The sequence below is a fragment of the Palaemon carinicauda genome, chromosome 40 (assembly GCF_036898095.1).
Source record: "Palaemon carinicauda isolate YSFRI2023 chromosome 40, ASM3689809v2, whole genome shotgun sequence".
NCBI lineage: Eukaryota > Metazoa > Arthropoda > Malacostraca > Decapoda > Palaemonidae > Palaemon > Palaemon carinicauda.
Genome location: NC_090764.1, coordinates 16,676,341 through 16,693,840, shown reverse-complemented (window position 1 = coordinate 16,693,840; position 17,500 = coordinate 16,676,341). Strand labels below are relative to the sequence as shown.

At 37.4% G+C, this 17,500-nt stretch overlaps 1 protein-coding gene across 1 annotated transcript in view; it reads left to right on the top strand.

The window, feature by feature from the left end:
- LOC137631553 (AF4/FMR2 family member 4-like) overlaps window positions 1-17,500 on the top strand; it is a 179,286-nt gene that overhangs the window by 33 nt on the left and 161,753 nt on the right. Inside the window, 1 exon segment of the mRNA XM_068363358.1 lies at window positions 1-368. This exon segment is cut by the window's left edge and continues 33 nt beyond it. Within this exon segment, the coding sequence (XP_068219459.1) occupies window positions 352-368 (17 nt within the window). The 5' untranslated portion in view covers window positions 1-351.

Sequence of the window (17,500 nt, the reverse complement as noted above, 5' to 3'; positions counted from 1 at the left end):
ATGGCGGAGGACAAACATTGACAAAAATCTTAAGCACATTTGAGCCATTTTGATAGTTATTTGGTCATTTAACTGTTCACCGACATTTTGTGGTTCATAGACGTAGTGTTTCGCAGTGGTTTTGTGTACTGGTGAGATTTTTAAACCATGTTACTGATAATGTGAAAAAGAGAAGTGTTGTTGTGCCACTTCTTTCATCATCACTTCACGCCAAATGTCATCTGTGTGAAGTGAAATACTGAAGTGAAGAGAGAAGTTGAAGGGCGATGGAAACCCTATCTTCATGTGGTTAGACTTTGAGACTGTTGATTAGGGTCGCCCGTTTATGACTGAAGTTTATTTCGGGACGGGATGTACAACAATCTCAGGTAAAATCTCTCTCTCTCTCTCTCTCTCTCTCTCTCTCTCTCTCTCTCTCTCTCTCTCTCTCTCTCTCTCTCTCTCTCTCTCTCTCTCTCTCTCTCTCTCTCATATATATATATATATAAATATAAGTTAATCAAAACCTGCCTTAATTGCATTGTTAATCATACTGGTATGGAAGGTCATTACCGTAGGTTAGCTGTCCAATGGTCAGTTTTTACCTTATTATTAGCCTACCGTAGGTTAGACTCGTCCTGCTCTAAGAAACCTATCAATCATTAGGCTACAGGTCTACTCTACCGTAGCATAGTCCATGTTATCTTGAACGGACAGGGTAACCTAGCCTATACAAGGAATGATAAAATCTCAGCCGGAACTATAGGCTTGTATGCTAGGGAAACACAACTTGATATTCTATAGTATGGAATCAATATGAACAAGACGATTTAAGGAGTCTTTACCCGTGTACGATATACTATCTCTTCCAGAAAGAAATGTCTTTAATTTTACTGTACAGTAGGAAGTAGTGTTACTGTAATGGGGAAGTGGGTAAAATTATAGTTCGGATATGTTTATCTCTAACTATTTATTAGCACCAAAAATAGTAATTTTCGATTAAAATGAGGGGTGTATGTATAATAACGGCCACCTGTACGTATTATTGTGGCTAACTTAGAATACGGCAGTGTAAGGGGGTCGTAGGGGCATAAGTCCCCCCCCCCTTACGTATGTAGGTAAGGACACTGCTTGCAGGTTAGGTTAGGGGGCAAAGTTTAGGTCCATTTTTAATCAACGCACGAGGAACTGGCCGCTGATATACAAAGGCTCCGAAAATGAGAAGTTTTATACAGGAAAAACAGTATTTTTTATTAGAAAATGTTGTCCTGACCAGAACTATAATAAGACAGTGTTGGTGTGGATTTGATTACTTTCATACTTTCATGATCAGACACTGCCTGAATAACACGAGGAGTCAATGGCCTCCCTTTTAAGTCTTTGCATTTAGAAAAGCGTATGGAAAAGGAGATGATTTAAACCTTGGTGGTATATTCAACCATTTTTGCTACATGATTCTAAGAAATGAGAATCTTTCTTACTGTTATCTTAACAAATGGTTATTTATTTGTTATTTATTTATATGTTCTGTTTATATCGCTTCATCGGGCCCAGTCTTCTTAAGTACTCTTGGGGACTTTTGCTCATATTTTCCCACATTTTTTGCAACATTTATAGATTCCAACTATCACAACAGTTGTCAGGAATGAAATACTCGATAGAAATTAAGTGAATAAATTCAGGTTTGAAAATTTTATTGAATTTTACAGGATCATGTCATTGTATACATATTAGAATTAAATTGGATATCATCACATGCTGTAAAAAGTATAGCATTAAGGTTCCTATTTAGTATAACTTAGATATTACTAAAAATTAACCTTTTTTTTATCTTTAGATTAATGTTAGTGTCTTAAGGGTATATCTTCTCTGATATGCACTGCTGTATCATTTTTATGAATAGCTAAGCTACCACCTGAATTGAAAAAGCAGGATGCTACAAGCTCAATGGCTCCAACGGGAAGAATATAACACGGCAGTTTCATCCAACCTAAATTGGGACGTTCAGTCCTTAAGGAGGCTTTGTCCTCTGATTTCTTCTCAACCAAACCGAGGAGTTGTATTCCTACTCATAGTACACCCAGGTGTATCTGAATGTCCTGAGGGAAAAGTAATATTGTACTATTTTCAGCTGGTTTGGGTTTATTTAGGACCCATACATTCAAACTTTATTAAGTTGGGAAATGAATTTAATTTTTTTTTTCCTCAAATGGCAGTGTTATGAATAGGACATTTATTATGGTTTCTGTTACACCTAATGATGACCACACTTGATTTATTTACTGGGCTCCCCCTTCTTAGAATACAATAAATACAGGGATACATCCCAACCAGGCATCTACAGTAGGTCTGACTTGACCTAGCCCAGTTGCTATGTGGCTTCCTGCTATTCCCCCCACCCCCCACCCCATACTTTGCACTCAATTTAGTTTGAATAAAATCATAAAGCATAATACAAGGGATACATCTTTATGGCTTCCATCATCAAATTCTTATCCTAGGACTATAGTGCCCCCCCCCCCCCCATACTTTGCACTCAATTTAGTTTGAATAAAATCATAAAGCATAATACAAAGGATGCATCTTTATGCCTCCCATCATCAAATTCATCTCCTAGGACTACAGTGCCCCACTTTTGTATCTGCATTATACTCTAAAGGTGAGTATAAAGGGTTAGCGAACCATTTCCTAAATGAACTAATGTTAAGTTTAACATTCACGTATTGTGTTATGCCTTATTTGTCTTCTTGCTCATCCTCCTTCCCAGGTTGGAAGAGGATAATGCTGACAGATTCCACCACTTCTCGATTTCCCCATGAAGTGATGAATTCATGGGATGAGGAAAGGATGCAAGGATGCCTCCAATAATTTGTAATCAAAGGGTAGGAGAGGCACAAGGGGAGAATGGAATTGGGTGCAGCAATTTCCTATTTCTGTTCTACTCGGCATTTAGAGGGTGAATAACCTCACAGACCATCAGAGTAGTAGTTATGGGAGTAGTTGGTTTCCCAAAAAATATGAAAGGACTAGAGTCCTAAACAGTAGTAGTGGTGGTAAACCCCCCCCCCCCCCCCCCCCAATACCTCTGCTTTCATTCCCCTGCCTAAACATTGCCAAATGCTACGGGCTGCATAAATGCAAGACCTCGTGTCTGGCCAAAAGGGCTAGGCAATCTTCAACAACAACAACATTGCCAAATGAGTTTCTACTTAAAAAACTGTGTAGTAAATAACTTAGCTCATAAGGATGGTAAGATTGCAGACTATTTGAAACTATTGAGCTGAGCTGGTCTTGAACTCCTGTCCAACAGATTTTCTATTATAATTGTTATTATTTTTACTTGCTAAGCTACAACCCTAGTTGGAAAATCAGAATGCTATTAGCCCCAACAGGGAAAATAGCCCAATGAGGAAGGGAAACAAGGAAAAATAAAATATTTTAAGAACAGTAGCAACATTAGATTAAATCTTTGATATATAGACAATAAAAACTTTTACAAAACAGGAGGAAGAGAAATTAGTTAGAATACTGTAGAGACATTTCCAATAGGCTACCACGCTTAGGCCAGTTCACAGATTCATGACTGCGTACATTTAAAACATTTGTATTTATATACAAATCAGTGCCAAGCCAAGCATTATTGAGATACTGCAAATGAAAAACGCTAGGTATGGACATTACAAGAACTCGACTCCTTACCTATTTTGTAACAATCATTTTCCATTTTGTCCTGGCTATTTTATGTATATATATATATATATATATATATATATATATATATATATATATATATATATATATATATATATATATATATATATATATATATGGATATTGAAGTACAGAGCTACAAACATTGAGCAAAAATAAACAATTTGGGCAAATATCTACCGTGATGTATTTACAATATCGTGATAAAAGTTCAGTGCCATTTATGCACATTGCAAGGCTCACATTCCATTAAACATATTGAAGTGGTAACAGATTTTGACAGGTGTATCAGAAAGATTTTGAGATGCAGCAAATATTTTCTTTGATTTTATCATGAGCTATTTTAGTTCAGTACAATATTCCAGAATTTTTATTGAAGATCTATTACTCTACCACTCGAGTAATAATAAGCTATATTAATTTGTTATACGGATCGTTGATCTGTGAGTTGCAAACTCGGTTTATGGCTTAAAGTTACTTAGAAATTTAAGCATTGAAATTATTTATTCCTACACAAAATACAGACCCTCATCATTTAAATAGGTTTACTCCATTACTGTTTGGATATAACCAGTTTTAAGGAAATTCTGGGATTCTAGTAACATTGTATGGTTGCCAGCATCCCACCCATGCAGATTCGGAACAGCTGAGTCAGCGCGACTCTTAATCACTCAACTCCTGGTCATCGCTCCAGGCAAACACCTGCTTCGACCACTGTCCATATTATGATTCGTTGTGTGCTATTTCTCTTTGAGTGCATTTGTGATTGTAAGTTTATCTCAAATGAATGTGAGAACCTACTCCGGTCTTGGATGTAGTCCTTGTAGCACCATCATGAGCCGATAGGAGGTACATCCCCATTCTCTGTGTCCTGGGTAAGCGATGCTCTTTTACATGTTCCTATGCATTTTGTTGGGATTGGCCACCCTCAATGAGAGATATAAAATATTTGTCAGAAGAAGAGGGATTGTTCCCCTTCTGCCTCTGCTGAGAACAAGCAGAAGCCTTCCATCCCGATGCCTAATCTTTCTCTTTCAGATCTTTCCTTATTGGAACTTCCTGAAAATCCAATACCTAGAGGAGACTGCAATTTTGTATATGATGGTTTTGTAGATGTTATCACCTATTGCAATTAGTGAACCAGAAATCTTACAGTGACGTGGATCCTTTGTGTTCTGCTCGTTTATTATTATTATTATTATTATTATTAAATGCTAAGCTACAACCCTAGTTGGAAAAGCAGGATGCTATAAGCCCAGGGGCCCCAACAGGGAAAATAGCCCAGTGAGGAAAGGAAATAAGGAAAAATAGAACATTTTAGGAATAGTAACAATATTAAAATAAATATTTCCTATTTAAACTATAAAAACTTTAACAGAACCAGAGGAAGAGAAACTAGATAGAAAAGTGTACCCAAGTGTACCCTCAAGCACAAGAACTCTAACCCAAGGCAGTGTAAGACCATGGTACAGAGGCTATGGCACTACCCAAGAATAGAGAACAATGGTTTGATTTTGGAGTGTCCTTCTCCTAGAAGAGCTGCTTACCATAGCTAAAGAGTCTCTTCTACCCTTACCAAGAGGAAAGTAGCTACTGAACAATTACAGTGCAGTAGTTAACCCCTTGGGTGAAGAAGAATTGTCTAGTAATCACAGTGTTGTCAGGTGTATGAGGACAGAGGAGAATCTGTAAAGGATAGGCCAGACTATTCGGTGTCTGTGTAGGCAAAGGGAAAGAACCGTAACCAGAGAGAAGGGTCCTATGTAGTACTGTCTGGCCAGTCAAAGGACCCCATAACTCTCTAGCGGTAGTATCTCAACGGGCGGCAAGAGACTTTGCAAATTATTTTACGTTAAAGTCTCACCAGCCTATACAGTAAGAACTATAACAGGTCTCCATCTCCCATCATGAGTCTGGTTAACTTGGGAGATCACCTTTTTGTTTCAGGTTTTACATATTGGAGAGTTTTCTCCTCTATGATGCAAGAACAGTCCACAGGTACAGAGCAATCTTTGTTAGAAGGAGCCTGCTATTTTCCTGTTCACACTCACAATAAATCTGCCCTCCCGAAAGTTATCTCCTTAGAAAGAAGAAACCAGCTTCTCTCCAAGGAAGACTACTACTTTTCAGATTATTCAGGTAGATCTCGCCAGGAATTACAGACCTGCTCTTATCATTCAGTTGCGAATGGAACTTGAGCCTTGCAACCGCAAGACCACAAACAAGTTCCAGGTTTGTTTTCAAGTACTGTACAAGCAAGTGTGCTTTGATTACGCTTTAGTCAGGGAACTCGTAAACATTCGCGTGCCTACTGAACGTGCATGCTGCTTTTGTCACAGGTTGACCCGACAGGAGCAAGTTTTCTGTGTTTTGCAAGATTAATTTGTACCCTTTCAGGGCCAACTAGAAATTGAAATACTAAGTTGACTACTACTATGCTTGTTCCTAGATCAGTTAAAATAGCTGTGAGAGATATTAAACCAAAACCTAAACAAGTACAGAATTTTGAGAGGAAACAGGCAGCGGAGCCATAACCGCCATTTCCTTGAGTCTTATCAACTGCAGTACTGACTTAATCTGGGTCCTTGCTCCTCACCGTATGAATCATATAGAAATAGAAGCGCTCTGTGGGATATACCAAATCAATCTTTTTCTTCTCCACAGGTTCGATTGCTTCATCTCGTACTTCAGGACTCAGACAAAAGGAAAAATATTCCAGATAGTGAAGAATCCACAACCTTTTCCAAAACAAGAATCAAGTACCTCTATGATAAGACATAGTAGTGGAGATCCCGATTTGACTGCTATCACAATCGAGGACTCTGTTTAAAGTTGAAACTCTAGATTGCCTCCGGGGTTCGCCGTAAGAAGCACCAACATCAAGTCTTGGGGAGGCCACCAGTTTGTGAAAATTTAAGCCTGATTAGGCGTGTACATGAATTTGGCAAACCTCCAAATTTCCAAGTGATAGGTAGGCACTGTACAATTGACTGACTTTCCAGAGCCTCAGAATACAGACCATAAATTCAACATGCTATGTTGAATGAAGCCAAAGACACGATAGAGTTGAATGAACAAGTGTCTGGGTCAGAGAACTCTCTTGAGATTAAGTGGTCCTCAAAACTACCACCACCTGCTTTTCCGTTGGACCTGAACATCACAAACTTGACTCCTGGAACAATGTGGGGATAAACTTCCATATCTTCCATCTCTGTTCTCAGCTCTTGAGCAGAAGAATGTGGAAGTTGCAGCCATGTCAGCCTTTCATGCATGCTCCTGGCTGGAATATTAGTAGGAGCCTGTGTAATTTTTGCCATTTCAGAAGACCTTAATGAGGAATTAGCGCTTTATTTCGTCACTAACAAACCTTGCGTTATTTATGTTGATGTATTCTTTCAGCAAAACTGGAAGGCAGGCAATTAGAATTGTGGTGCGAGGTGGTAACCCTACCCAGACGCTGGGTACGGGTGGCCGAGAGAACCCAGCCACCTCTATATACTGTATATACTCACGGATCAGTGATCTAGTCACTTCTTCTCTTTGCCTGGTAGAGAGTTGTTGTCTCCTCCTCATGGCTTAGCCATAGTCATTGGACAAATTTTTGCTTTATGCTCTTTCTTTCTCTTTTCAGGTGTGACCTCGCTTCTTCATCGATGCTCCCATGCACACCTGTCCTGGTTTGGAGGGTAACCCTTCATGGCATTGGTTGAGACTGATCCCCACCTACTTTGTCCAACCTGTCGGGGGTGTCATTGCGAGCAGCTCTCTCCTTGTTATGAGTGTAGGGAGTGGTTTGACTTCCAGTGGAAGAAATTCGTCCGGTGCAGGAAGAAGGAACCAAACCGCGAATGCTCTCCCTCTGGATCTTCCTTGAGGGCGAAGAAAGCGCAACCTACTACTACTTCATGTACTCCCGTATCTCTTTCTGAAGCTTGCCATTTCAGAAGGCCTTAATGATAGTGAGGTTGTAAAGCAGTGTGAGGAATTAGTACTTTCAGGTATGAAAGTCCTAGAGTGTGTTCTTCACTAGACAGTCTTCATTTTTTAGGTACCTGCATTTTTAAGATGAAAGATTCAGTACTTGGTAAATGTGCTAAACAAATGACTCAGAGAGATGGTCTTTATTTAGGAAATTTCAGCATTATTGAACATCCGACACTGTTTCTTCTACGGAAGTAACAGCAGCAGTGGAAAATGTGTGAGAGAAATAGTCAGTCTTTCTTAGGAAGGGCTTTAGCATCTCTATTCCCAACTGCTTTCCAAGGCTCCTAAACCATCTCTCAAGCAGATGCCACAGGGTAGGTTGCTACCATAGTTGGAGAATACTTTCTTTAAAAGACAAGACGCCACAGCTCCCTTTGGTCATAGAGGATATCCATTCAGGTAAAGAGCAGTGTGTATAATTTCCCATTAGGGAAGGCATGGCCCACAAGCTTGCTACTTGTGGAGGGATGCCAGCAAAGTTGTTGGCCGAGGTGGCACTTCTTTTGGCTGGATTCTTGGGCACCCTCCGCTAACTGATGATCCCAGCTTTTTATATTCAGGGATGCCAGAAAGACCTCTTACTGGAGGGAGAGGTATCTCAAGTGCTCAGGAATATTATGGAGGAAGTATGATAGAAAAACTGACTGGAGGTTGGAGATATGTCATAGACCTTTCCCGCTTGAACCAGTTGCTCCAAACGTCGTTCAAGATGGAGACACCTTCCTTCTGACCATACACCTGAAAGATGCCTACTTCAAAATCCCTGTTCATTCAAGTTCAAGGAAATACTTTTATTTCCTTTTCAGAGAGGAAGTGTACCAATTCCAGGAGGTATGTTTCCACCTGTCCAAAGCACCATAGGTATTCACCTGTCTCTTCACTCAGGTTTCTTCAGGGGCACACACCATGGGGATAAGGCACCTTACAAAACTCTCCACAAAGCTTCAGATCGAGACCCTACTTTTATGACGGTCTTCCTTCGAGCTTTAGCCTCCTCGAAGAGAGTGAGTGGGCTACATGGCCTATCTTATCTTGTCACACTCCTGTGACCTGTCATTCTCTTTTGTACTAAGATTTTATTGCCTAGACCCAAAATCCATCAATTAATGATAATAGTTTTGACTCCTTCATCTCAGCGAACAACGAGGTATCTGATAATCCGGACAGTTTGTTACTTTGTCCTATAAGGGCAGTTCTTCGTTATCTTGAAAGAACTGCTCCCTTGTGTCCGTCCATTCCTAACTTTTTATAAGCCCAATTCGAATCAAGAAGACAATAACCAAAATGCCATATCCTTCTGGGTATGTGAGGTCATACTTGAAGCTTATAAAACTTTTGGGAGGAGCACTGACTGGGTCCCATCCCAAACTAGTTGACATACCTGGTGTTGCCGTAACCTTAGCATTTTGCAAGAATCACTCAGTAGTTCAAGCCCTTAGTGTAGATATTGGGAAGAGACAAGCTACTTTCACTGCATATTACTTAAAAGACTGCACCCACAGATCACTGGCTACCTTCTCTTTGGTCCCAGTGGTAGCTGCACAGAAAATAGTCTGAGACTTATGCCTTTGCAGGATAGTTAACCCTTTGTCACAATCATTAGTTATTCTTAGCATAAATGTGTATGTGAGTTGAATGAATGAATTCTTTCTTCTCTTCCAAACATCCCTTAGGCAGATAAAGATATCTCACCTTATTTTTGAGTTATGAACACATTAATTTTCATTTTAAGGTTTGTTCATGCAAAACCACAAACTTGTTGGGACTGTAACTCGTCACTGTATGTTCATGAGGCTGACATCTCGACCTTCCCGAGATGGTCTTCATTGATATCCTTGAGTTGAGGGTTTGGCAGACACCCTATCTCCCACTAAGGCTTCCTCACTCCTAAGAAAGACTCCCATTTGAATGATGAGGGTTTGTATTTCCTAGCTGAACTGTACAAACCTATTTAATCTATGTCCCACCTCATCTACCCCTCATTTTTTGACCATGAATAAGTTATGCAAGTACCGCTGACTCAGCCACTCTTACCTTGCATGGGTGGGATGCTGGCAACGACACGTTACAGAATCCTATGATTTCTTTAATTGTGCTCTTTACCAAACAGAAATGGAGTAAACCCATTTAGATAACTCGGGTTTGTATAGCTAGAAAAAATGCAAATTAGTTTTGAAATAAGTAATTTTTTATATTTCAATTTGAATATATTTTGTAGTGTGTAGAGGCTGCAGTTTTTAAAACTAAACTCATTTAAATTACAAATTACTTTTCATTTAAGTCACTGGGGACACCTGGGATAACGTAGTAGTGGTCAACATCTGTTTATTCATTGATCTGATAAGCATAAATAAGGCCACAGTCTCCTCAGTTTCAAGGTCCTATATCTGGGATTCTCTTATAAGTGGGGAGATCGGAGGGGCTAATAAAGGTCATGAGAGAACTTTCGGCCAATACCTCCGCAAACCAGCTTCAGTTATTGTTTCTGTATTTACACTAATAGCTCCAAAGGGGTTTGTGGGTAAAGTTTCAAGTGCTGAATGAGCACGTAACCTAGGGAAGCCTAGGTTAGGTTGTCCCAAAATCATGGCCTAACAATGTCTAGCTTATGCAAACCTACACTTATATAAGTGCTGACATTGAATCCAAATATGTAAGAATTGTATATTGTATCCAGCAAAACACTTAAGAGTCCAATTGCCAATCTCACTAGGTTTACTCATACAATATTATGACTTTTTCCATTTAGTATAGTTATGGACAAGTATGACTCTCATTCAAATATGTGAGGATATGCGAGTAATTACCATACACTTTGTGTATACAGTAGTACTATCATACTGCAATTATTATGTGTCCTGTAATAAATAATTGATTATAGCATATGAAATGTTAGTGTTTGATTTTGTAATAGTACAGTACGAGACAACACATTACTGTATTTCTACCAAATATTCAGTGCTTCCGAGTAAAAGTTGAACTTGGGAGTTCCACAATTAGTTATAAGAAAACACCTAGATGATAAGCAAAAACTTCATGCAATTGACCATCAGGTGACAGGTCTTTAGCTTGTAATTTTCTTTGGCAATTTTTAACTGCCTTGGGTTGCAATTCATTTTCCTTAAAGATAAATATTGGTTTTACTTGAATATTCTACTCTGTTAAGAGAGTTTCCTATGTTTTCTAGTGTAACAGGATTTTATCTTATCTGGTTTTTGAAAGCGAGTCATAAGATATATACTATGTACAGTATTTTATCTAGAGACTTTATATTAAAGTGTAAAGATGATGATGGTTTTTCCTACTGTATGTTGACACTGATTAGGGTTAGTTAGATTAGGATTTCTGCCTTTCTGCTAGTCGTCTCCATGTGAAAAATGAGCTCTAAAATTACTTCAATTCATGTAAACTGTCAGCCTTGATCATGAAACCACAAGAGATGGAAATGAAGACACCCTATTGAATTGCTGACTCTGCTAAGGACTACAAATAAGTAGTATATTACATAAGAACAATCATAATATTGTATAGTAATTTGAAAATGATGCATATGCATCTTATCTGCCTTTCTATTGAGCTCATCAAAATCTCCCTGTGGATGGGATTTGCTTAATTTCCCTCTCATGGCTAAGGGTAAATCTGAATAGTTTCATAGGGCATTTGAACTAAATTTTCCTTTATGGTATTTAGATACCTGGTTTTAATTACTGTTGGTAACGGCAATTGCAGCTTTATCTTTTCTTTATTCTTTGAATTTCAAAGTACATTCAGAAGTACTGTAGATTATCATCATTATAAAGCAATCTACAGAACATTTTATTGAGACAATCAGTGTTTGAAATAAGAGTGCAATACTTTGTTGAACATTATTTACTCTGTATTTTTAAATTTAAATTTCTGTTATCGATTGAGTAGAGAACTCACGGACATACCAGATGTGTAAATTCTCATCAGCTGACAAAAAATGGCAAAATGTGAAAGAGAATCCTCACCAACTATTGTTTGTTATTGTCTACCCAAAATCAATAACAAAATTAGAACACACAATACCCAGAATATGCTCTGATGAAATCATACTGGCAACAAAATTTTGAAGGTGTGCATATGTTACCATTTGATGATACACAAAATAGTTTCACAAGCACATCTGTCTGAAACTGAGGACTGTGATAACCTTGGTAATGCTTACTGGAAGATTGTTTACTTGTTAGTCCATACTGAGGTGTCTTGGGATCTGAGAGGCAAGTGTTCATTGTAGTGGGTTTCATTTTTCCTAAGAAAGGTATTGATAGCCATTCAACATAAGGTCTATTTCAACAGGAAACCTCCATTAGCATCCCTATTTTATACACCTTGGAAAGTATGGCTCTTTACACATTGAAAAGAGAATCAGCATTTCATTCTGTTGAGGTACAGTATCTTGGTGTCATAATGTACGGTACCGGAAGTCTTTTCCCGGCACTGTTAAATTTGTTCTGATTTTTCTAGTATTTTATACTGATATTTATAACTTGAAAGAGAAAGTTCTATTATAAAGGGCTATACACTTATGCCTTATTAGTATAGAAATGTATCTACATTATTTATTCATCGACATTCAAGTTAGGATGTGTCAATTATTTCGGTTAAGCTTCACCAGTATTCACATGCTATATACTGTCAAGAATAGCTGTGGACATGAAATAAGGAAAAATAGTTATTCCTGAGTTAAGCATAGCTCCCTGTTTTCTTCCTCACCACCTCAAGCATTGCTTCTTTGCCATGGTGATTACTGCTCATCAGTGAACTCCTATTATTAGGAGAGTTGTCTTGGGAGATTACTGTTTACATGATTTAAGTTTATTTTGATGTCAAACGCTTCACAGGTTTTGTGTTTTCTCCTGCGCCCATTACTCGGGATCTGTCTTCAGTATCTCAATGACTGACTTCTTTTCTCACCGTGAAAAACTTCATCCCAACTTTTCCATAACTGGAATTTATTCAGTGTTTTGTTACAATCTAGTGATTGTGGTAAACTGTGAGAAGTCTTATCTCCTACTAAGCAGCGGTAGTAGCTGGGAATGTTAAGTGGATTCTTATGGGAATACATTTTGATTTTTTCTTAGAATTTAAAAGTTCCCTGGTAAATTGAGTTAAGTATGATAAGATCTCATACTTGGAGATACTCTTCTCACCTTCTGTATGTATTGCTATGTATCAGCAGGCCAATTCTTTATTTGTATAACTTGATAAGATTTGGATACGTTAGATGAGGATTTGGAGCCTTTGGAATCTCTCATTTTGCTGCTGCTTTTTTAATGTTGTGGTGGCCTATGTATTAACGTCCCTGACTAGTGATTGCCAGACTGGGGTTCAAGTCCCACTCAAACTCGTCGGTTCTTTTGGTCTCTTCAACCTCACCATCCTTGTGTTCTTAAGAATGGGGAATTTGGAGGAGCCTATAGGTCTATCTGCTGAGTCATCAGAAGCCATCTCCTGGCCCTCCTTGGTCCTAGCTTGGGTAGAGAGTGGTCTTGGGTGGTGATCATGTGTATATATGGTCAGAGTCTAGGAATTGTCCTGCTTGATAGGATAATGTCACTGTCCCTTGCCCCTGCCATTCATGAGTGGCCTTTAAACCTGGACAGTAACCCCATTGATAATTGTCATTCTACAGACCTTTCAGTTGTCTTCCTGGTGAAATTCTACAATAATTGAAGGTTAGCTTTTGGCCGTTTTTAGTTGTCCCAATAAAATGTTTCTGGTAGGCATTTTTCAGTCTGATCATGTGACCAAACCAGCATAGCTGGGTTTTGGTGAGCATGGCTTCTATGCTTGTGCATCCTGTTTGTTCCAGAATCTGTTTGTGGAATCTAATCTTTTCAGATGAGTCATAAATTTGTGCAAAAGTCCTTTGGCTCATAAGGTCTTTTGTATAGAATACAAATCGAATTCATTCAGTAGTTAATACTACTTCAAGCTAATCCCAGTTTCCTGTACCTGTACTGAAAGGGGAACTGGTTACAGTTTTATGAAATTGGTATCCCCCTCAACCATCGTCAGTTGTCACGACTTGAATTGTTTGTTAAAAAGCTCCTACAGTCATTCCAGCTTTCACCTAATGAACATTCATATACTGTAGATGATTGGTTTCTATCCTAGGACAAAATTAACAAATTTAAGACATTTGCAATGTTTTCTTAGAGAAATCTCACTTTACTAATCGATGATTTGAAAGCCAGTGTATGGTGTGCTGGGACATGACTCACTATAAGAGTATTCTCCTTTTCCCAAGATGTTCGGCAAATTCATCTAATTCTAATCTCAACTCATACTTTCTGTTGACAACAGAACAATTTACCCTATCTTCTCTATGCCCATTGTTTTAGTCACAGGAGGCTTTATTAATTCTACTTTACAACTTCTACCAGGTCAGAATTGATAATTCATTCACCTTTATAAAGAATATGCCATTAACAAAATAACCACTTATTTAGCCTTTTAGTCCCTGACATCAGTTGGCCTTTTTGCCATTAAAATGTTTGCTAAATTTTACAAAACACAGCCATACAAAAATACCTTTCTGTTTTGACTTAGCAACATAACCTACCTACTGGCCCATGGGATATCGTAAAAGTCCTTAAACCTCATTAAATACAGTTTCTTGTACATAAATCCACGTGGCTTGGGTATAAGAACCACCTTGCAACAAATAGTGTTTTTTAATTTGTAAAGAAAAAGAGTTTTGAAGCATCAGGTAAAGGTTTGAAGTATGAAGCAGAGAGTGCTTTTTGCTTTGTGGTTGCTCTCACTCAACACCTGTATGTCTGCCACTCATAATTTAGGAGAGTTAATTAGTTATACCTGTGGAGAGCAGCTGAAAATAGCTCTAATAGGTTGTATGACTTTAGCATTGGGCAGCCGTAATAGCCTTGGCCCTTCATGCAAATATCAATATAAATCATTGAAATATTACTTGGATATACAGTAAATTATTACAGTACTACTGTAATAATGAAGCTTATGTATTTTTACAATTTAGAGAAATAGTATCCTGTGTCATTCATGTTTTATTGATAAGCATATACATCTACTGTTTACAACATCCAGTACTGTACACTTTAGGTCAATTTTATTGGATATCACTAAAAATTTTTTGCATACATTGTTACTTTGCATTTACCTGTGGTTCTCTTGAACATTTTAAGGGGAAAAGTTAAACAGCAATTCGGCTTGTTTTCTTTTCTGTAACACCACACTTTATTGGTTTCAATGTGCATTAGGGGTATTATAGCACATTCTTCATTTAGTTGAAGGAAATAATTTTCTCATTTTAAATTAACAGCTGTTGTAGCCTTTGCACAACTTAAGGTTAATATAATGAAAGTACTGTACTGTATGATTGATTCAATAATACAATATAGCTTTTGCTGTGGAAATTTTCTGGTTGTCATATCTTCATTTCTTTAGTGTGAGTTGAATGGTTCTTCATTTGTGTTGTATGATTCCAGAGAAACCTTGTCCTCGGCCAGGCCTAGAAACAATGAGTGTCCTCCATAAAGGGTCATTTGATTAACATTCCAAACATTGGTAGGGATCTCTTGATTATTTACATTTCTATTGGTAGAATAAACTAGACTAACAAAGGTAAAGATTGGATTTGAGTCAAAATAAAAGTTGACCAGGAGACCAAAGAGGTCATATAAACAGAAAGTACCCTGTAAAGACACTTGGTTACAATTACTTTGTTTGTTTCACATCTAATTAAGTGAATGAAAAAGCTGTCACAAAAATGTTTGTGATGGTCAAGGCAAGGCATGCTGTAATTCTTGCCCCCCTCCCCCCTTTACCATAGGGTCATGTTATTAGTAAGACATCCTGTTGTCTTTAAGGTGTTGATAAAAGACAATTCATCTTGAGTGACTTAGCTTCAGTGTGTTAGTCTTCTGCTTGTGTGAGAGTATCAACATCAGTCACTTTGCCTAGATCCAAAATTCTTTTCAAGGTTAAGAGCGTTAAATTTGTTTGAACTATGTTAACATTTTTGCCCAATAACCATTATAAGATAACACAATACCACTTATGATGCCTTGCATGGTATTTTATACAAAATGTTAAAGGTTTTTGTGCATTTGACTTTTCCTCCTTTCCCCATTTTCTCCTTCCTAGTGCTGTCCAATGTATTTTAACTCTGTGACTTCGTCTCAGTTTTGAATTAAGGAAAAGTATCTTTTTTGCTAATTTTATTTTATTTTACAATATCTTGTTTATTCAATTTATAGTATGAGTTTAGGGAGCTGATTTCTAGCTCGTTCCATATCACAGTTATTGTTAGCTATTGTTTTTTTAATGTGATGATTGGGTTATTAGCCTTTGTGTGTGTGTTCATGTACTGTACTGTACTGTCAGTCCTAAAACATCCTTATGTTTTTATGAGGTCACCGTTTCAGTGAGGTTTAGAATATTTTTTGTATTCTCTCTGGTTACGGTTCATTTTCCCTTTGCCTATACACACACACCGAATAGTCTGGCCTATTCTTTACGTATGTGTCTCATTCACCTGAGAACACTGAGATTACCTAACAATTCTTACTGCACTGTATTTGTTCAGTGGCCACTTTACTCTTTGTAAGGGTAGAAGAGACTCTTTAGCTATGGTAAGCAGCTCTTCTAGGAGGACACTCCAGAATCAAACCACTGTTCTCTAATCATGGGTAGTGCCATAACCTCTGTACCATGGTCTCCCACTGTCTTGAGTTACAGTTCTCTTGTTTGAGGGTGCACTCGGGGACACTATTCTATCTTGTTTCTCTTCCGTTTGTTTTGTTGAAGTTTTTAAAGGTTATATAGGAGTTATTTATTTTAATATTGTTACTCTTCTTAAAATATTTTATTCATTGTTTCCTTTCCTCACTGAGCTATTTTCCCTTTTGGAGCCCCTGTGCTTATAGCATCCTACTGTTCCAACTAGGGTTGTATTTTAGCAAGTAATAATAAGACAGAAGTGACTAAAGTGGTAGGTTCCCAATAATAGCAATTAAGATTTTAATCGTTCTCATAATGAACTTTCTAACTCCCTTCAGTATTCATCACTTGTCATAGACCATCAGCATCAATCACGTTAATATGTTTAGTACCACATCCTTTTCATCCCCTGTGGTTTTAGTCTTTGGGTCACTGTTTTTTTTATTGTAATATCAAAGTTTTAAGTATTTAGTTATGGTATTCTATTTCTTAATTTTTTTTTCTCTCATTGAGTTTAAGTAATTGAGGAATTTTTACAGTGTCATTTTGTCTGCTACATGGTTTTAGGTAGTTATATAATTACATTATTAATCTGGACTACTAGGGTAGACCCTTTATTTTTGTTTAGTGATTGTATGGTGTTTTCTAGTATAGTACTTAGTGTATTTTACTATTCATGTAAAATACTTTTTTTATATCTTTTAAAGTATCTTTCTTTTTATCCGTAAGCACTGTGCCGAGTATTGTGTAGCCATAGTTTTAAACATATTTTGAAATATATTTTAGTTATGAAGGCATTGTCAGTTGTACATTTGATTTCCACAAATTTTTTTAGTTTTTCTTTTTGTGGCTATTATACGTATTCAATGCTTATCACGTGTCAACTTTACTTTTGTGATTTCTACATATTGTATATATAAATATGAGTCTCTCTCTCTCTCTCTCTCTCTCTCTCTCTCTCTCTCTCTCTCTCTCTCTCTCTCTCTCTCTCTCTATATATATATATATATATATATATATATGTGTGTGTGTGTGTGTGTGTATATATATGTATGTATATATATATATATATATATATATATATATATATATATATATATAT